Source organism: Antedon mediterranea, chromosome 3, assembly GCF_964355755.1.
Source record: "Antedon mediterranea chromosome 3, ecAntMedi1.1, whole genome shotgun sequence".
NCBI classification, from domain to species: domain Eukaryota; kingdom Metazoa; phylum Echinodermata; class Crinoidea; order Comatulida; family Antedonidae; genus Antedon; species Antedon mediterranea.
In genome coordinates, this window is record NC_092672.1 from 35,973,130 (window position 1) to 35,996,700 (window position 23,571).

Below are 23,571 nucleotides of genomic sequence, written 5' to 3' on the forward strand. Positions count from 1 at the left end.
ATTTAGTTCACTTTTGGGGTGCCCTGTCTCATGTTCTGAGTCTCTCAACAGTGATTTAGTTCACTTTGGGGTGCCCTGTCTCATGTTCTGAGTCTCTCAACAGTGATTTAGTTCACTTTTGGGGTGCCCTGTCTCATGTTCTGAGTCTCTCAACAGTAATTTAGTTCACTTTGGGGTGCCCTGTCTCATGTTCTGGCTGTTATTTATTATGTTTGTGTATTGTATTGTTTTGTTTATTGTTTTGAGACGAATAAATGAATTGAAAATGAAATTTTAATTTAGAAATGATTGGGGATCTTTGATACTTGTTGATGAACGATATGGAAGAAATCCAACTAAATATATATCTGGTAACTATCTCTATCTCCAACTTTAATATCAATTTTATTTACTATCTATTTTAGATTCATTCTGATTTGCAAAAATTAAGACCTGTCTACACTATCAAACTTTATGTGACAAAAAAATTTGATGTGCCCATATATTCTTTTAGTTAAAAATAAATTAAATAAAAACTGTTTCTGGGATCGGAGGAAGAAGTAAAAGAACTTGTCAACTACTAACCTCTAAACAAGAAAAAAAAAACAAAAAGCAACTGCATGACCAATCATTAGCTAATGGTAGATCTAAAAATTATAATCCTACCATATTTAAGCATATCACTACCATATTTGAGCACATCGCCCTTTTTTTTTTATCAAACTGGCATGATAGTGTAGACAAAACTTTACAGCATACTTCAAAATCAAATACTGTATAATTTTCTAGTCAAGCTGCCTGTCCATCAAGCTCTGTATGATTGAGATTTTCAACCATACACTTAAGTTGTTTCCTTATCAAAAAATATTTAAAAACCATCGTTCCCATCGACTTGGGATACGCCAGCTGTTAGGGAGTGCTTTGTGTGTGTTTTCATCAATTATTTTGAGTAGATTTAACAAGAAGTTTTTTCACCATTTTTAAGGACTTTCAAAGTGGATCAGAAACAATGTTATTCATATCAAATACGCTGGTGAACTATTACAATCACTTGAAGGATTTGCCAAAGAGAGAAAGGAGAAACAAAATGAAAGGTAATCAATTGGAATCAGTCCAATCAATTCCTTTTTTTAAAGAAAGAAAAGTTGTTTGTTTTTTGACGCAAGCTGAAACCATTCTCTTTCCTCTTTGTAAGTCTCTCGTCTTAAATTTCGAACAGATTATAGAAATTCATTGATATAACAGATTCCATTTTAGTAATAAACACACCTTTTATTTCAAACATTTAATTTGTGGATCAAACTTTCTTTACTCCAAAGTTATGTTTTTATGAATTTTGTTTAAAAAAAAAGTTAATTATTAATAACTTTTTGTTTTTTGTATTTTGACATAAGCTGATACCAACAATACATGCCAGTTTCGATTTACGAACAATGATTAAATACTGTATATATTACGAAAACAAACATGGCAACAATATCACGTTTATAAGGTTTATCGCAAATAGCTTGCACAATGCATGATGGGAAGGGTTTGGGAGCAAACGTCACGACGCGTACGTACAAACAACAAATCACGTACGTACGCGTTGTGACGTTTGCTCCCAAATCCTTCCCACCATACATCGCACACGCTATTTGCGATAAACCTTATTGCTGATACCATACAAACATTTCAAAATACTATATAATATATACTATATAAATATCAGAACTAACATCGTGGTATTCTCTTTCCACTCCTAACTTAAGAATGCCCAAATTATGAATTTAATTATTCATATCGTGAAAAGAAACTAGTTTTCAGTTTGATAACGATCATTGTTCATTGCTGCTTTGTCAAAATTTTGTCTCTGATTAAGGATTTTTTTAAGATTACCCAGTGTTCTATCTTTATACGAAGTTCGTTCAAGCGTATTTTACGTGAGAACAAACCCCTATCAATCGGTCACACACGATTAGAGATGATTTGCAATGCTAGGATCACGCCTTCAATGACGCTAATTGATCTCATTATTAGTCTATTACCTCGAAAATTGTTTAACGTTACCTTGAATGCGTATCCAGATTGTTATTGTTGTCGTTTATCGCGAACATCTAGACTTCTCGATTACTATTTCTAATTGGATTTATGCTGATTGTTATTGAAGATATTGAAATTTATTCTTTATGACCACTCGTATAATTCTGTTTTTATTTAAATCAAAAATTGAAGTATTCAAAGAAAATTGTTTTTTGTGAAGTTCTAGAAATTTTCAAAAGTAGCAGCATCTAAATTTACACAAACAGTGTCCATTATTTGTGGGTATTCAAAGAAAATTGTTTAGTTTATTGAAAACTTTTCTCTTCATTTCAGTCTTAATGTATCATCGTTACCAATGACTCCATCACAAGTGATACAAACAAATATTACCCATAATGCAACCCCTCAGTCTCCAGCAACTTCGTATCAAACCAATAGCACTACAACCCTTGGAAAGAAACCCACATTTGCAGCTCTACAGACACTTTTAAAAGCAAAAGTAGAACAAAACAGTTTAGAGTCCCATAGTTCTGTGCAACCTTTTCCTCAGACTCCTGTTCAAAATGTGCTTAAGAGTCATGCTCAAACTCCTTTACAAACGATAACGCAGACTCCAGTCCAAGATACGCCTAAAGCTGCAGCTCATACCACTCCTCAGGCTTCTGGCCAAGCCATCAAGTATGTGCAACCTCAACCTGTTTCTCCACAAAACGTAATCATAGCCACAGAAGCAACTCCAAAGATGTTCCAAGTCCAGCAGTTCCTACGAGATGCTAATGGCAAAATGCAAGATGTTCGACAGTTTGTGAAATTGGCTCCATACCAGGCGCTAATTAAAATTCAAGAGAACGGAATTGATAAACTTTTAGTTGTTGATTTACCTAAACCAGTTTTACCAAAAACTCCTGCAACCATTTCAAATGGGTTACCTGCCATCCCAACCGTTCAAAGACAACTACTAGTTACACCAGCTGCTCTGGTTCCTAATTCCAATCCAATCACTTCATCAAGTCTGGATTTCTCGAATGGCAGTAACACTGATCTCACAAATAGTTCTTTACAGAATGACATGTTCTTAAAAGCAGAGTTAGAGGTAAATAAGAAAGCTGGTGAAAGTGTCTGTAAGAAAAATGGAATAAAAAATCAATATATAAAGATTGAGTATGAGCAACCAAATTTAGAAAAATCTTCAAAAGAACTCCTTCTGAATGAAAGAAAACAAATTTCTAATGATTTAAAAAAGACTCCTTACAAATTTGTTGATATTCCTCCAGAAAATAAAACTGATAGTCCAGATGATGTTCAGGGAACACCAGAACTCTTTGACACTGAGTCTTTACCATCACGTGATGCTTCACCAGTAATGAAAAATGAAAAGGTTAAGAATGAACTAATAGAATTGGGTTTGGTCGATGATGAGAAACCCAACCAGATCGAAAAGGATTCAAATGCTCAGTCAAAACCAATTACAAGAAAAAAGCTCTTCAGAAGAACAAAAGAAAACTTGAACATTGATATGAATATTAATGGAGAATTTAAAAACAACATTGTAGAGAGTAATGGTCAACATAAAAAGGACATTGTGGAAAGTAACGGTCAACCCAAAAAGGACATTGTGGTGAATAACGGTCAACAGGAAAACGATTCTATTGAAAGCCCACTTATAACACGAAGATCGAGAAGAAGGAGATTAGGAAGTGAACAAGGAAAGAAGATGAGAGATCTTCTGGATGATTTGGATCCTAGTGGAGAGGTAAGTGGATCATTTAATCAATAAACCAATCAATCAACCAATCAACTAATCAATCAATCAATTAACATCAATCAGTTTATATGCCTATAGCCTGTATTATTCCAATGCTTTATTGATTAAATACTGTAGTATATAGTTTAAAGGTAAACTTTTTTAAATAGATGTAGAATTTATTTGATGTTTAGCAAGTAGTGAAATGTTGTTAGTAGTGTAGCATTTTAATGTTTAAGTTTCATATTCTCTTCTAAGCATTTCTTTTTTTTTGCTGAACATTGAAAGCTTTGTCTACACTATCAAACTAGTTTGACAAAAAAAGTGTGATGTGCCCAGACATGATTGTGATATGCTCAAGTACGGTAGTGATATAGCATCATCATGTCCATATATGGGCACATCACATTTTGTTGTCAAATAAAGTTTGATAGTGTAGACAGAGCTTTATGCAGTGTTTATTGCTTTTGAATTAAAATGTTTACATGCTATTACCTTACATTAGAAACAAAACAGTTTAGTTGTCCATGAAAAATATGTGAATTTTATAGGCAAATTAATCATTATGTTGGATGAGTACTGTTGCTATAAGGCAGGTACACAGGTTTTTTAAGTAGTTTACGGATGCCGCCGAGGCAGATAGATGCATTACCTTACCTTACATGTGTTTAGTGTAGTTATATCTTTTCCAGGTGCTAAACAAAACTAGTCGACGTAATTAAATTAATTTAATTTTTCATTCAAACATAAAACTGTCATTTACAAAGTTTAGTAAATCTTTTATTTGTCATTGTTGTGTTATGTAAGTTGTTTATCCAACTAGTTATTATTGTATTCTGATGATAAATGCTTATTGCAATTAAAACACTAGATAAAATATAACATGAAAGTGGCATAATGCGTGCTTATCAATTTCAAGATTGTGGGTTCGAGTCCTAGCGGAGTACCTAGATTTGATTTTAAGTTTAAAATTATCTAATGATGGATTTTTTTCCATTAGAATTTTTTTTTTTAAGATTTTAAATTAGAAAAAAAATTATGTTTTTATTTGTATAATTTTGTAAAGATGATTTGTGTCACCTAGGTTATAATTTAGGATTGGAGGCTGTTGCTCTAATATAGAGGTTGGAAATACTGTAAACTAATGAATATTCATGAGGAACCTAAGCAAAGCTGTTTAATAATATACTAACTATTAAATATTCATCCTAAGTATATTTTTGTTTAATGATCCATTCTTTATGTAAACTTGGTGTTAATATAATCTTCTTTGGTTTGATTGACCTTTTCACTTAAGACAGAAATGAGGTTTTGGGTGTTTTTGTTGCATGTATAGTTCAAAGCCAACATAACTTAATAGACTGTAAATAGTATAGTAATGTAATTATTTTAGTGAAATTTAATCACATCCAAATTCTGGGTTCAAATTGGAGCGACTTTTTATCATCCTCACCGATTTCTCTGCTTCAGCATTTCTAAATGAATGAATTTCCAAATATGTTTTAGCGTTTTTCTATGTCTTTTTTGTTATTGTTTTTTGCTTTTATTTTATATTTATTTTATTTAACAATTATAAAATAGTAACAAATAATAATTATTTATTTTAAGTTCCTTTTATCATGTATATGTATATAAAGAGAAACTAGAATTTTATGAATCTGCTATATTTTTACTTAAAAAAAAAAATTTGTTTGTAAAATGTACATATCGTACAATATGAAATAAAAATGGGTTTCCCCCACGAAAGAGAAAAATAATAATAAACGACAGAAAAGAGATAGAAATGTAAACTAAAAATTGAACATAAACTCTGATTTTTACAGTTAAAACTTTCCAAAAAAGGCATGAAACGTCACAAAATTTTTTGAACTATAACATTAATTCTGAAAACCATTAGTAGTTTAAATATTATTCCACTTTAATATGAATAATTCACAAGTATTTTGTCTTTTGTTTTAGGAGCAAGGAGAACCACATTCTTGTTTTGAAGAACTCTGTTGTGCTCTCCACCACCAACTTTCACCAAATCTGCAAGGTATGTACCTACACTATTGATAACTGTGTAAAGCTCTGTCCAAACTAGTGTGATGTACCCAAATATGGTAGTGATATTCCCAAACATGGTAGTGATATGATATCACCATGTCCATATATGGGCACATCGCATTGTTTTTGTCACATAAAGTTTGATAGTGTAGACATAGCTTAATACTATAGACAGATGTCGCGTGTCATTGGACAAGCAAAGTGTTAAATCTCGCACACTGTCTTTTTCCTTTAGATAGCAACATTTTATCTTCCTGTTTTGTCAAATTTCTGGACACATAAAATAACGGCATTATAATCAATGGAGATAGGCGCAACCACGGCCAGCATGCTTCCTATTATTAACCTGATGAATTGTTTACGTTTAAAAAAAATGTCTTCTCGTTTACATCTGAGGTCAGTTATGCGACACACATTTTTATCACAATTTTACATTTGCCTCCAATTGATAACATCATGACGAATGTAATTTTGGTAGGATTTTTATGAAATTCTCACATTGGAAACTAGAATAAGAGTTTTGTGCGCATTCACTATTATTTTGTGTTTTGTGTTGTAACTTATATTTGAAGTTGAAGTTATGTTTACAGTACACACGTGTGTGTGTGAAATCCCTCAGATTAATTTGCCTTCAAAATTACAACTACACCAACTTGAATGAAATGCATGTCTACTGTTCGTTTTTTTGCTTTTATCTTGGACGTTTGTATAAATCCCTATTCTGTGATTTACATCTTAATTTTGTATCTAGGCACCCCAGTTAATTAACTTGTTCATCAAGTGTACACTTGTTCCTTACAGTCCAATAAAAATATGTTTAATCATTTTTTGGCAACGCCTTGTATGCCATAAAGTGGAACGCTAGCATAATCCTAACATCCATGCCTGACAGCTTTTGTGTGAGTTAGCAATTTCGTCATCCGAAGTTGTGAACGAACCTATTAGAGATGCCAACTAGGTGTTAAATTATCCGATGAAACGAGCTGACAAATGACATCGTAATCGTCTTGCAGACTATCAGAATGATTCTACGCTTGGTGTCGAAGCGTAAATAATTTGTGGTGGCACGTTTGGTAGGCCTTGTGCCACTTCAAATGACGCCTTGTACAATTTATCTAAGCCCGCTTCGCTGACTTTCATCTTTTGTTTTCATCAAGGGAGTGAAGAGGTAGCTTCCTTCTAATAAAACCTTACATCAGCACCCCCTTGGGGCCTACAATATTGTACTGAATCAATCCAGTAGTAACTAAAATTCATTAACATCTTATGGACAGCTTTAATTTGAGTTTTAAGACCATTTATGTCAAGTCCACATTGAAAATTATTGAGTCATTACTTGTATTCAATTCTAATTTTAAATCATCTCCAATAATTTTGCAAACATCTCAATTGCAAATAATTCTCTATTTTACTAATACAAGTTTTACAATCCCAGGAAACTGAAAATAACGAACATTATTTATAAACTTCTTAAATTAATGCTAGTTAAAACACAAATTTAAAACTATGTTGAATATTAACCTTTTTATGATACATGTCTTAAGCTCTGTCTACACTATCAAACTTTATTTGACAAAAAAATGTGATGTGCCCATATATGGACATTATGATGTCATACCACTACCATATTTGGGCATGTCACTACAACTTTTTTTGTCAAATTAGTTTGATAGTGTAGACAGAGCTTTAGCGTTTCTACTTGATATTCATAGTAAACCATTTCCACTTTACCTTCCAACCATATGGGGGATGGGGAGGGGCTTGCTCATCAAGGAGGAATGTTTTACTTGAAGGGGTTTACGGAAATGTTCACCTTTTATTAGTGTCTCAAATAGGCTTAAAACCATTATTATTTAATCTTGGAAGTATTTTTCTGTGTTTTAACGTTTATATTTATATCTAAATATTTAGGCATCCTATAATTGGTGGTTTTTCGCTGTTGTTGTAGTTGAAATAAACATTTTTTTAAATAAGATATAATATAAACTGACGACAACCTGAGAACATTCCTTTGTGGCCAGGATTGAGCTGTCTAAAAACTAATTGTTTGCCATGATAAATGATAAGTTGCAGCAGTATGGAAAGATCTTACAGACTTCAATTACAGTTAACTATGGATCTATTCTGATAAATTCTGACTTGAGAGATTTACTGGGATTGTGTCTGGTGCTATCTGGTTATTTACCGGTCACCTTCGCGGATTATACTCTCTCTTTGGATTAAAAACTTTCCCAATATAAGTTTCTGTTTTTGAGTGAGATTTATCCACAATCAATAAAGAATGCCAACTCTATTGACATCTTCTTGGAATTGCTGAAAACCCATCTCTTTCGAATAGCATATGAAATGACCTAATTTTCACCTTGTTTCGAGCCTTGTGGTCGTAGCGCTTTAGAGAAAATTTATTTTGGTTAAAGTGCTATAGAAAAAACAATTATTATTATTATTATTAATATTTTTATTATTTATTAATACTTTGTTTTCTTTTTATTCTAAAATATTTCCCAAAACAAACATCAAATATGTACATTAGTTAAATTCTTTTAGTAAATTTTATTTAATTAATAATTATTAATAAACTATTTCTTTTATTCAAAATAGTAATTATAATAATTATATAATGATGATGATAAAGATTTATTTATGTATAGATATATTCATTATGCAAGTTATTTAGTGTTATAGTTATAAGAATATTTTTTTATTTATTTACCATATTTTAATTAAAGTCTTAACAACAAACTAGATAAGATAATATTTATTGGTCCATTATAAAATCTGTTGGAAATTTATTTTCCAAATCGCGTACACATACAAAAATACATATAAAAGTTACAAATATAAATATATAAAAGAAAACATGTATTTAAAAATAGGCTAACTGGATGAAGATGGTGACTTGAAAGTTTGTTAACTCTTATTCTATCAGAAAAACTTATTCTTTCTACACATTTTATCAATATAAAAAAGATTGTATTTTGGCTGAAGTTATTCACATTAAATGAAAAAAAAAAAATTAATGTGCAATTTTTGAAAGTAATTTAGTTGTTTTTGTGAACATTCATAGTCTGTGAAGGTAGGTATCACGTCGTCATTGTAGCTCAAGTACTGAGCAATGAAACAATTATTGATCATGTTGGTGAGAATGTAACGAGAAAAAATGACAATACTCCCTAATCACTTCACAACATCACCATCGTAAAAAATAAGCTCTTCGCTTGTTACTCACCATGAGGCGACGTATACATGGCATTGACAATCGCGTAAGGGTGTTCTTGATTAGTGAAAACGTCGTTTCGATGACAGTGTGAGAATGCGCTTGGGACGTCGTCTAGGACAGCAATCGCTTTTCTGTAAGCCACGGCCTTCCTAATCACTACTACGCTTCGTAAATGGATTCAAATCGCTTGCGTTATAGTCAATTTCGCACCTCTGGTATCGTTAAATCGTGTGGAACGTGTCATCTAGGGAGATTAATATCATCATTTGCCTATTTATCAATCTGTATCTTCTCACGTTTTCGTCTGTTCTTACAAATTAAGATCGCATTCGAGCAATATGTGGTGAAATCGGTTGTATGGCCGTGTCAACATTTGAAGGTCATCCACTCAATAATTAGCCTGTTTTGTAACTCACAATAGAATTATATTGAAATAATAATCATTGTTTTATACATAATGACAATAAACTGGATATTAATATTCCTACTGGAGATTAATTTTCACAATGTATATTATTATTTCTTTGAAAAATATTCTTAGATCTCCATAATACCTTAGTAATAATATGCATCCATGGTTTTGACACAAACAATTGCTAAATTATAAAAAAAAACAAAACGTTCCAGAAAAATTGAGTTCAGAAAATGTAAATTTTCCAAAAGTGTCAAAATATAATCTGTATATATACTATATCCATGTTCCTATTCATAACTTGTACATATGTGTTTTTATAAACATTTTTTAATTTTTTAAATTGTTTTAAATTGTGAATATTTTATTGAACACACACACATTTAAAATATTATTTTTTATTTTAAAATGGATGATTAAATACTAAAAATGATATTTTAAGTTGTTGTGTTTATTCAATAATAATAATAATAATACATTCAAACGGAAAGCCCATCGTCAGTGAGAAGCTCTTCCTTTCGTTCATATATTTATACACAATCACACACTAGTATTCAAATACAGTTATTTTATTGTAAACCAGAGCAGGTACCCCAAACACTCCCACTCCAGGGAGGTTTTCAAATTGTGTTTAAAACTTTCCCAGTACAAATTCTGGTCATTTTTTTATATCCAATTACCAGTACATACTCCTAAGATTTGGATGCGTCAACTTAAAACTTTTTAATTAATTACTAAAGTATTGTTAGGCGCTCTGTACTTTGTAGGGCACCAAATAAAAACCTGTGTAGAATAGAATTGATATTAATGTAAAAGAGACTTAAAGGCAATGAACATCAATGTTAACACCTGGGAAAAAAAGGCTGATGACCGAAAATCATGGAAAGACTGTATTAAGGCAGGGCTTGTACACAGCGAAGAAAGATATTTAACCATAAAATTATTTCATAATTATTCATTTTTTCTTGTCTTGTACAAAATATTACAATTTTTAATTATCACACTTTTTTTATAGGCTTAAAGAAAATCGAAATCTCTGACATGAAATCATCATTTGTAACAGACTATTTAAACAGTTCAACTAAGTCACTGTCCTCAACGTGTCAATGTCCAGTTGATAGGTCAACGACTGACCAATATGTTTTCTATGGCCAGCTGATTCCTGATCATATGACCGGCTTATCTACTGGTCAACCCCAGATTGCATCATCTGGTGAGTACTTGTTCATTATGATAATTTTTAATTGTGAAAAAAAAATGTGATGTGCACATATACTACGGATATGATGATGTAGTTGGGTCTGTCACTACCTACCATATTTGGGCACATCACACTTTTTTTTCATTTGATGGTGTAGACAGAGCTTTACTAAGATCATACTAGGATTTTAATTTACTAATACTAATAATTGTATGATAATTCTATAGCTATTTATCATTATGGAATCAAATCTAACCCTTCAAAGCAATTTAGTGGTCTAGAAGTACTGCACCAGGTTGATGATCATGAAGTCATGGGTTCAGATCCCAAGAATTCCTTTAATCAATCGATTTTTGCATTTATTAAAAAATGTGCTTTGTACAGTATAAAGTTGTACACTAGGGAAAAACACCCAACCAAATTATGTAATTTAAATTGGAAAAAATATTTTAAATATTATATAATATGATAATTTATTATCCTAAATTTCACCCATTGATCTCACTGTTCCGTACTTAACCCATCTAATATAGTGATGCATTTCTTTCTAATTATTGCGAAACATGGACTGGGGGAAATTTTCCGAATTGATTGAACTGCAAGAACGCCAAACACCTTTTGACCTGTAGTATGTTATGCTGCCCCTTAGGTTAGGTATTCTATATTTAAAGGATGAGGAATTTAGTTGTTTTGTATCAACTGTACTGACTAAGTATTGTTTGTTAATGACAGATGTATTATCAATTATGTCATTTCAATTCAGCTTTAAATAGTCCAATCAATTTAGAATTTAGTTTTATTCTTTATTCTTTTTGTTTAAGATAAAAATAAAAAAATTTCCTTGAGAAATAATAATTTGTTGTTGTTGAATATGCCATTTTAATGTCTAATAATAGTTATTGATTTTTGCAAAAAATTTGATTAATTATTTTTTTTTTAAATTATTACCTGAATATGTAATTTACAGCAAAACATAATCAAATTGTCTGTCACAATTTAATGTTGTCTTTATAAATGAAATCATGGTTTTTTTTTTCTACAAAAGTAAATAAATTGATTGAAACTTCAAAATTACCTATTCAAATTAATTTTTGTTTGTTTTTTGGAAAATACATCTTTAAACTTTTACCTAAAGTTTTTAAGCCCTATTGTATTTATAGAGTAAAATACTTGTGTTAAATTTTTCTTCACTAAATTACAGCAAAAAGAGAGAAAAAATGTTTTATTGAATAATTTGCGAAGATGGTGATAAAAAAGACATTGAGAGTGATAATTTTGAACGGCTACCATTTATCTATTGTGTCAAGTGACCCATCTTTAAATAACCTCTTCAAAAACCCTTCTTTTGTGTTCTGTTTGTTTTCCTTTTATCATTTGTCTTTTATTAACATCTGCACGATATTAAATAATGTGGGAAGAAAGTATCAAGATTGGTTTTTTATTGCCCCCATTAAAGTTATTGCTTATTATTACCACTGTAGGCTATATCCGATTCATTTATCATATTTTAATCAATTAGTAGATTTCTTATTTTTGTTTCTTACGATTATGAATTATGTTTTCCGTGTCGTGTATAAGTGACGATACTCGAAGCGCCCATAATAATTTGTTTGCTTTCCAATTCAAATGCCTGTAGTAATTTATTTTGAACTTTAAGTGAAATAAAATATGCATTTGATGAAATAGACTATGCATAGTGTTATTACAATGTGTCTAATTGTGAGGGTGAATCATCATTTTATTGAAATAGTTAATAGTATTATTACATAAATATTTGCAAATAAAATGTAGATAAAATAATTTATATTTTTTGAACAAATAATATTTTGTGTTGAAACCGTTCAATTCATTTCAATGTAAATGTATTTTATATATTTTTAAATGACAATAAATTTACCTACCTACTTATAATAATACATTTTTGTTACAAATATGAAAATGTTTTTCTTTTACAACACTATTAGCATTTTCAGTAAAACAATAATAATATTATCATATCTGTATTATAACAAAGTGTGTGCGTTTGTGTCAATACAAGTTTAGTCCTACTGCACACATAGGGTTTCAAAATGACGACTGTCCCCCAAAAACATGAAAAACGAAGATGATTAAAATAAGACTTTAAATAGGCCATTTTGCAATTTTAATAAAGTTATTAATTTCTGTTTAAAAAAAAATTATGTCACTTATAAAGAGAAATTTTTTGAACAAATAATATTTTGAGTTGATAATACATTTTTATTACAAATATTGTATGAAAAACAATATTTAGCATTTTCAGTAAAACATAATTTGAAATCATATCTATATTATAACAAAGTTTATGTCATCATGGACCTATAAATTTATATAATATAATATTATTTATTACAATTAATTTATAGGTCCATGATGTCATTGTACAAATTGTCCTACTCCATACACATAGGGTATCAAAATGACCAGAATTTTACAGGGATGTTTTATACTATACATTTGAAATTTATCTACCATCCGATCCAATATGGCGGCCAAAATAGTGTTTGAATTCTCCACTGTATACAGACTGTATCATTATAGATATACTGTCCCCCAAAAACATTTTTAAAAAATGAAGATTAATAAAATCAGACTTTAAATAGGCCATTTTGCAGTTTTAATAAAGTTATTCATTTCTGTTTAAAAAAATAAAAAAATTACAAAAGAAACGTTTCATTTTAACCAAAAACCAGCAATTTAAGTATTTGTTTCTTTAAATTACATTTTTTCAGGTAAATATTTTTTTTTTCGATCAACTTTTTGGTCAAAGTGAATAAGTATTATATGACATTAAAATGGCATATTCAAAAAAAATATTGAAAAAAAACATTTTTTTAGGGCAATATATCTATAAATCTATAATAATTTTATTTAGATATATCTTTTTGCATGGACGTACACTACAGTGCTAGTATTAATCCCAGTTTATATAGATGATCTTTTTGCATGGACGTACACTACAGTGCTAGTATTAATCCCTGTTTATATAGATGATCTTTTTGCATGGACGTACACTACAGTGCTAGTATTAATCCCTGTTTATATAGATGATCTTTTTGCATGGACGTACACTACAGTGCTAGTATTAATCCCTGTTTATATAGATGATCTTTTTGCATGAACGTAGACTACAGTGCTAGTATTAATCCCAGTTTATATAGATGATCTTTTTGCATGGACGTACACTACAGTGCTAGTATTAATTCCAGTTAATATATAGATGATCTTTTTGCATGGACATACACTACAGTGCTAGTATTAATCCAAGTTTATATAGATGATCTTTTTGCATGGACGTACACTACAGTGCTAGTATTAATCCCAGTTTATATAGATGATCTTTTTGCATGGACGTACACTACAGTGCTAGTATTAATCCCAGTTAATATATAGATGATCTTTTTGCATGGACGTACACTACCGTGCTAGTATTAATCCCAGTTTATATAGATGATCTTTTTGCATGGACGTACACTACAGTGCTAGTATTAATCCCAGTTTATATAGATGATCTTTTTGCATGGACGTACACTACAGTGCTAGTATTAATCCCAGTTAATATAGATGATCTTTTTGCATGGACGTACACTACAGTGCTAGTATTAATCCCTGTTTATATAGATGATCTTTTTGCATGGACGTACACTACAGTGCTAGTATTAATCCCTGTTTATATAGATGATCTTTTTGCATGGACGTACACTACAGTGCTAGTATTAATCCCTGTTTATATAGATGATCTTTTTGCATGAACGTAGACTACAGTGCTAGTATTAATCCCAGTTTATATAGATGATCTTTTTGCATGGACGTACACTACAGTGCTAGTATTAATTCCAGTTAATATATAGATGATCTTTTTGCATGGACATACACTACAGTGCTAGTATTAATCCCAGTTTATATAGATGATCTTTTTGCATGGACGTACACTACAGTGCTAGTATTAATCCCAGTTTATATAGATGATCTTTTTGCATGGACGTACACTACAGTGCTAGTATTAATCCCAGTTAATATATAGATGATCTTTTTGCATGGACGTACACTACCGTGCTAGTATTAATCCCAGTTTATATAGATGATCTTTTTGCATGGACGTACACTACAGTGCTAGTATTAATCCCAGTTTTTATAGATGATCTTTTTGCATGGACGTACACTACAGTGCTAGTATTAATCCCAGTTTATATAGATGATCTTTTTGCATGGACGTACACTACAGTGCTAGTATTAATCCCAGTTAATATATAGATGATCTTTTTGCATGGACGTACACTACAGTGCTAGTATTAATCCCAGTTTATATAGATGATCTTTTTGCATGGACGTACACTACAGTGCTAGTATTAATCCCAGTTTATATAGATGATCTTTTTGCATGTACGTACACTACAGTGCTAGTATTAATCCCAGTTTATATAGATGATCTTTTTGCATGGACATACACTACAGTGCTAGTATTAATCCCAGTTAATATAGATGATCTTTTTGCATGGACGTACACTACAGTGCTAGTATTAATCCCAGTTTATATAGATGATCTTTTTGCATGGACGTACACTACAGTGCTAGTATTAATCCCAGTTTATATAGATGATCTTTTTGCATGTACGTACACTACAGTGCTAGTATTAATCCCTGTTTATATAGATGATCTTTTTGCATGGACGTACACTACAGTGCTAGTATTAATCCCAGTTTATATAGAAGATCTTTTTGCATGGACGTACACTACAGTGCTAGTATTAATCCCAGTTTATATAGATGATCTTTTTGCATGGACGTACACTACAGTGCTAGTATTAATCCCAGTTAATATAGATGATCTTTTTGCATGGACATACACTACAGTGCTAGTATTAATCCCAGTTTATATAGATGATCTTTTTGCATGGACATACACTACAGTGCTAGTATTAATCCCAGTTTATATAGATGATCTTTTTGCATGGACGTACACTACAGTGCTAGTATTAATCCCAGTTAATATAGTTGATCTTTTTGCATGGACGTACACTACAGTGCTAGTATTAATCCCAGTTTATATAGATGATCTTTTCGCATGAACTTACACTAACTCAACCCTCAACCTTCGAGTCTTCTCGGATAAGGACTATAAACCGTAGGTCTAGTGTACATGTGCGCTTTAATGAACCTAGTACATCTTCCGAGACGAGTAGGGGGTTACCACGGTGTAATAGTCCACACAAACACAGCCACTGTAGCACACAACCACTGTGCAATTGGGACTGGACCGTTTTTAAAGGTGTTTACCACCTGTTGGTCCCGATCCTTCACTAACAGTGTTAGTGTTAGTGAGAAGTTGAATGAATAAATAAAAAAAAAAAAAAAAAAAACCCTTTGAAGCTAATTAAACACCATGTATTATTTGGTAATTTTCTGTCTGCTGCCCTCTATTCCAGATACAATCATTCTTTCTATTCAGTCTATTATAGTCCATCTCTTTGTACTGCAATTCCTAAGGGAATAAATATACAAGTTTCCAGCTTTAAATGGAAGTGTATTACTACTGTCAATTATTGATTGACATTTGGATTCTTGTATCGAGTGTTGTCGTCAATTTATAGCAATAATTGTTCTTGCGTTTGTAAATTGCAACTTTTGTTGTCGTTAAAGATGTATTGGTCCAGAAGCAATAAAATTAAAAATATTAAAATACGAAGATGAGATTATTTAGAAGAATGGTGAACTTTCCTCATTTTATATAACAAATGCCATCTTACAAATATCAAATAATGCTATTTACTGATTTCAGATTCTTTTTTATATTTCTTATTTTGTTTGTTTTGTTGGCCTAATATTAGATCAAAATACTAATACAGTATGATGCCCTATTTGGTAATAATTATAATTTATTTGGAAGCTACACTTTTGAATGAAGGTATGTCCAGAGTAAGTAAAATAAAAGTTAGAGAAAAAATCATTTAAAAATAGGCCTATTTACAAGGAAACTTAAACTAAATTATGTACAAAATAAAAAAATCATTTTCATTGTTGATTTCCCTTCTCTTTTTCTATGCCCGTTTGGTGAAACCTTTTCAAAATGTTTGGTCTATTGTACCATTATTAAATTGGTTCATTTTAATATTATATTCAAATACTTCAGTAACATTAGAAAATGTTGCCCTGCGTGGTATATAATGTTTTAAACCTTGACAGAAATTAAGCGCCATAAAAATGTTAGGTTGAAATATTTACTGGTGTAGTATTGAATGAGCACTAGATACCTAACAGGTCTCCACCACTTGTTATTGAATTTAACCTAATTTTAATTGCACACTATGCAAGTATTTACCTTGGTTGTCGTCATTGGTATCAATAATAATCATGATGAAGTACATTAGGTGAAGGTTATGTATAGTGTAACATATCCAGCCTCGTTGTTCAACCCCTCGCCTGAGTAAACACGCAGACAAGGAAGGGAGAGTACGCCAGGAATGCATCGAAACGCCTCAGGCTTCTTGGAGCCGAAAAACCAACACGGCATTGATTAGGAATTCGACACAATCGCTTGTCACACCTTTGACGGGTCTTTTAAATGAAATTACGGCTGGGTTATTGATTGCCATTGTTTAAGCTGTTTGCGAACGTGCTATGACTAGTAGTAATCGATGATATCCAGCCACTGTGGCTGTCTTTCTTTCAATAAGAATCAGGACTTAATCACTAACTCATTAAAAAATTACTAAACTGGAAATCGTTTCTTAGTTTGCTCGATTGAAATGAGACGATTATACCTCGTATTAATATATATCTGTGAATTGACGTACATTGTTTAATGTTCCTATAGTGTTATGTCTTTGTGTTTTGATGGTATTTATTTCGTTTTGGCCGAGTCATGACATATCACTGCTTATCCCTAGCCCTAGTTCTCTTGTGAAACTAGTCCGGGGTAGTATACAAATTTAATAATATTTGTTCAATGTATTGAGCTCATTCAGAATGTAACATAATGAGCCATGATTTACATCCATACAATGCGTACTACTTCATATTTTAGAACTCGGAGTTTCAACGTTAAATGCTTTGTAATTTTTATAAATCAGAAAGTTTAAAATAAAAACAAAAATGACTTTTATTTGTTGGTTTTTCTCTCCTGTATTGGGATCGGGTAACCCACATTTATTAAAAAAAATTAACTTCATTTTTAATAATTTTTAATATTATACTAAAGTATACACATACAATAATAATAATACAATATAATTATAAAATGTGGCACTATTTATTTTTTTTTATTTCATCTTCATCCAACAGCGACCAAAGTCGCCCATAACAGGATTGAATCAATAAATATAATTTATATAAATAATTAATTAAACAACACAATTAGCTAAAATTACAGGTGAATCAATACCATAGCAAATTATCATATAGAAAGTAATTAAATAGAAGTAATAGCAACAGTAATCTTACAACGAAAACAATAAATAGTATCACAAAAAATATCAATAAACGAATAGCAAATAGAATTAAATAATCTAGGAAGACGACAGATCCAACCATCCCTAGTTACATTAACCCTTCCCGATGGAACAAAAAATAACCCAGGATTTCTTAATCTATAAACAGGAACGGAAAGTTTAAAATAAGAAATAAAGTTACCATCAACAACAGAGTTTATGCATTTATACAAGAAAATTAAATCAAATATGTTCCTTCTCTCTTTAAGTAAAGCTAACTCGGGATTTTGACCAAATTTACGGAAATAAAACCTACAAAACTTATTTTGAACACATTGTAACCTAATAGACTGAGAAGAAGAAATTGAATTAAAAATAACAGAGCAAAACTCAAGATTAGACCGAACTAAATATTTATACATAAGAATCAATGCCTTACTATCATTGATATGTCTTCAATGTCTCCAAATGAATCCAAGCAGTCTGTTACTCTTAGCTACAACAATCAACATGTTTACAAAAATTTAAGGATGGTACTGTTGAGTTGAATCCCTATGTTATATATTTACTTTATAGTTATGTATGCATAACCTCATAACCATTGTTTGTTTTATAAAATACTCGCCACAATAACGCTATTGTTTTATTACACCAATATAAAAAAACAATTTTTTTTGTGATTTATTAAATCAATTATTGACGCAAATGTTTCAAATTTTTTCAGGATTTTCATACAATTCTTACTGGTGTGAGGAAGACAATGCATGTTATCAGCCGCTATTTTGTTATGAATGTTACAAACAAAATCCACAAACAAAAATGATTGGCGTAAAGAAAGTCGAAGATTCAAACGCTGGTCATGTAAGTACTTTTATTTATTTTTTAGATTAAAATTAATACAAAATTAAAAAAAAGGCAAATTACTGAAAAAATGACAATACTGTGGGTATCAGTGGTTGGATCTCAATGGAGATACAAAATGACAATGCTGTGGGTATCAGTGTCTGGATATCAATGGAGATACAGAATAAAAAGATGCTAAATCAAAACAACAAAATAAAACAGAAGAAAAGTGCCAATCTTTCGAGAAAAAAACTATTTCTCCATTTAGGCTTAAGCTCTGTACAATGTATCACACTATCAAACTGACAAAAAAATGTGATGTGCCCATATATGGACATGATGATGTCATATCAATGCCATATTTTGGCATATCGCCACCGTTTTTGGGCACATCACACTTTTTTTGTCAAAATAGTTGATTAATTAATATTTGTAACATGTACATGTAATATTTTGTTCACCTGTTCCAACTAAGTTTGAAGCCATCACATTTCCAATAGAAATATCCCATTCATATCTCAACAATTCCAACCGCATTATCTATGATTCAATGTTGCCTTCCAGCTGTTGAACTTACCCCCACAGCCCTGCCCCTTGCAGTCTAACACCTGTTGTAGGCCTGGTCTATGAAAGACTTAATCATATTCAGCCTTAGTGGCTTGTTTCGCGGTATCATCAAAGCGAATTAACACGTTAATCAATTAGAATAGATTTGTTAATTAACCCTCATCATTTTATCTAATTAGAATTTCTAATCTGCTTATTGTACTTTCTGAATTACAGTCTGTTAGCTCAGTAGCTCTTTTTGTATTTTATACAAATGTAAATTTATATATTTAATTGTAGAGTTTTAGTTAGCTTTAAATCTCAAGGTTCGAGGTATAGTCCTGACCTGATCAAGTGTTGTACTTACGATCAACTGTTAAGCTTTGTTTACACTATCAAACTAGTTTGACATAAAAAGTTTGATGTACCCAAATATGGTATATGATATGATGTCATCGTGCCCATGGGCACATCTTTTTTTTTTTGTCACATAAGTTTAATAGTGTAGACAGAATTAAAACAACACTACTACCTACATTTTGGCGCAACGTAACCACCTGTAACCACAAGCGACAGTTCACATGATTCACTGTGTCATGATTGGTCAAATTACTTGCGTCGGGCTTACATATAAAGTGGGAACCAAGCTTAAGCTTCATATGAGACTTAGTTCATCCGTTCCGTAATGTCCAAATTCAACTTACTTTTGGACTGCGAATACATTTTTTTTATTTATTTATTTATTTTATTTTTATTTTAACCATATTTAATGAGGGTGATCCATCCAGCATTTGCTGATCATTTGGGACCCTCAGAACAGATACAATATACAAAAAACAACAGATACAATATACAAAACAAGAACAGAAAAGTAAAAGAAAAACCAAAAAAATATAATTAATTACATAAGACTAAAAATCCTTGACAAATAGAAAATAACAGATATGTTAAATTAAGCAAAATATAAAATATATATATATATAAATAAAAATTTAGATCTACTATTTTACAATTAAAATCTGGAAAAGGATTACATAGTTTTGAGAAAAGTCATAAGTCTAGTTTTGAAAGAGGAAAAGCACCACCACCCAAGAAACCTTTAAATATCTGAAACTTGTTACCAGCTGATCCTCTAGATACACCTTAAATAATTATTTCTAATATTCTATCAAATAATCTATAAATAAAACAAGAAAATAAAAATTTTCACATTTATTACCATCTCAACTTGGTCATCAAAAATAATAGGCCTAATAGATTTGTACATTTGTACAAATTATGTGCTGTATGAGCTGTATTTCTTTATTGTATACATGTTTATTTTTCTTTATTCAACAAACACTTCATTATTATTTATACAATTATTATTTTATTACAATATTTAAATGCTTTTAACAATAATACCGAAGTAAGAAACACGGTATAATTTACTGACACAAAAGATGATGTTTTAATAAAGTCTGTATTACTGGTGAAAAGTTATTAGCTGGCGAGAGTATTGATCATAACTTACTCTCCATTTGTGTGAAAAATAAAATAATAGTGTTAGCAATTTCATAAAGAAATTATATTGCAATAATCTTTAATGAATATTTTATGAATTTATAGAAGAAAAAAACGATGCAAGTGACTAAAGTAATAGAGTCAATTATTGTGCGTGCTAATTGGCTTATATATGTTTGTAATATCGTCGTATTTGGATTTTTTACGTCTTTGTTATTGGCTTACGCCTGTCACTTATTGATGTTTTTATATGGAACTTATTAGCGATAGTGGATTTTGGTTTTCTTTCCTTTATTCGTATATTTATATTGGTCTTGGATAATTTGGGTACAATATTAAAATTGGTATTAAATGTCCAATAAAATATTGTACATGTGTGCATGAAGTATTGTTCATCATTTTTTGTTGGATTATTAGTTTAGTGAATGACATGTAGTGTTAATGTAACAGTTTAATACTCTCTGATACTGTATAACCATGGACCTATAATTTATAGGTCCGTGATATAACTATGGTTTGATTCCCTTAAAAAACATTTACAAGAAAAAATTAAAAACAGGGAAAAATTTTATTTATAAATTTTGTTTAGCAAAATTGCTAATCAAACTGATTTTTGAGTCGAGAAACATATTTTTGTATTGTATTTTTTGCTACACAATTTTTAAAATGTGTAGCATTAAGGTTGTTTTATATAGCTTTTTGCTATGCTGCACTGGCGAAATTATTCCCTGAAAAACAATTATTGGTGTATGAAATTATTTTATTTTCCATCATATTTATCTAAAGCACTGTCTACACTATCAAACACTATTAAATTTTCTAAAATTATTTAAACAATCTTTTTGTTTATTCTTAATGTTTGTGACTTATATTAATAAATAATTTAATTACTAATAACTAATTTATTAAAATAACCACTAACATTATTTTCCATCTTTGTTCGCATTTTCATTCACATATTCTTTTTTTTCTTCTTTTATTCATTATAGATATGGTTGTTCACCAAACATCTTAATTTCTGTCAAAATGTTGTGCAAGAGTTGTCCAGTCACTTTTCTTAACTAACAACTTCACAAATGCAGTTGCATCTGCCTACACTATCAAACTAGTTTGACAAAAAAAGTGTGATGTGCCCAAATATGGTAGTGATATGCTTAGATATGGTAGTGATATAAAATCATTGTGTCCACACATCATATTGAAGTTTGATAGTGTAGACAGAGCTTTACACTACTAAATGTTTGTTTTGCAACTGTTTTGAGATGGTTATGGATGTTGTTTAGAGATTACAAGACTCTGTCTACACTATAAAACTATAGTATGATGTGCCCAAATACGGTAATGATGTGTCCAAATATGGTAGTGATATGACATCATCATGTCCATATGGGCACATCACATTTTTTTGTCACATTAAGTTTGATAGTGTAGAGAGACCCTAACATAACACGTTCCTCAAATAGACCTCTGTTTCTCTACAAAGTGGCAATCTCCAAGTGGTTCTATAAGTGGTAGGCTAGGCTTTAGTTAAACGACCTGTTATGCTATTTTTAGATTTTATTAAGCTCGATTATCAAAGTCTGATGAGAAATTCATAACAGTGAGTTGGTTTTTGTTACACTGGTCCTTAAATGAGGAACCAACAACCATTCAGACTTCTAACTTGAGATAATAATTGGATTAGTTGTAAATACAAATGTATAGTTTACTATTAATATTTGACCAATAATAATTTACCTCACTAAAACTCTCCACTGGAACAATTAAAAAAAGTATGAACATTTAAAGTACTATTGCCGCCATTTTATACGTCTTTTTGTACTTTTGATGAGACGAAGCAGTGATATATTCAAACTGTTTGAAATTCAATGATGTTTTTTATAAAGTAAATTTGATATATTATAGTATGGTTATTAAATGTATTGATTTATTGTAATAATACTAATAAATGTATTTATACAGTTTTTGATCTACCGTATATACTTCTTTAAATACAATCTTTGATAAAAAAAAAAAAAAGTAATGCTAATAACAGATTAGTGTGTTTTGTAGGCGCTGAGTTCATATGTACTGAATCCGAACGGAATACATTTAAATGTTTTTGTTTCTCTTTTCATTTTTCCACGTCCCTCATTCCGGCCGCTGACCACAGGAGGGTTAATTTATTCATTTATTCCATATCATTTTTTTTATTAATTTTTTTCTGCTATATAAAATACAAAGAAAGACAAAACAAATATAAAAGGCAAGGAAAGACCAAACAGGTGCTAAACACCTATGCTAGTTGGTGAACCCAGAACAGTGCACAGAAATAAACCAAACAAAGAAATGTACGTTTTACAATTAAAGCATCTACAAGAAAGCGACCAACTACACACATTTTTTTTTTGGTTGAGAACGGCCAGCGTCACCCAAATATTAGCTATGGTTATAAGGAGACACAAACCCATACCCAAATAGATCACATATACTGTAAGCATTTTATATATATACAATACAATTATACATATATATACAATGCTTTTTATTTATCCCAATGGATACCGTAAAACAACATGGCTAGCACGAATTAATGTGAGTTTATCATCATACGCTGTTTTATATCAAATA

At 30.6% G+C, this 23,571-nt stretch overlaps 1 protein-coding gene across 1 annotated transcript in view; it reads left to right on the forward strand.

Annotated features, from left to right (window-relative positions):
• The window catches only part of LOC140044350 (Fanconi anemia group J protein homolog), a 62,987-nt gene extending 40,121 nt beyond the window's left edge, over positions 1-22,866 (forward strand). Inside the window, exons 26-32 of the mRNA XM_072088829.1 lie at positions 283-350; positions 965-1,073; positions 2,335-3,754; positions 5,705-5,780; positions 10,439-10,636; positions 18,794-18,930; positions 21,951-22,866. Coding sequence (XP_071944930.1) covers positions 283-350; positions 965-1,073; positions 2,335-3,754; positions 5,705-5,780; positions 10,439-10,636; positions 18,794-18,930; positions 21,951-22,022 — 2,080 coding nt within the window. The 3' untranslated portion in view covers positions 22,023-22,866. The remainder of the gene's footprint in view (positions 1-282; positions 351-964; positions 1,074-2,334; positions 3,755-5,704; positions 5,781-10,438; positions 10,637-18,793; positions 18,931-21,950) is intronic.
• Positions 22,867-23,571: the final 705 nt, after the last annotated feature.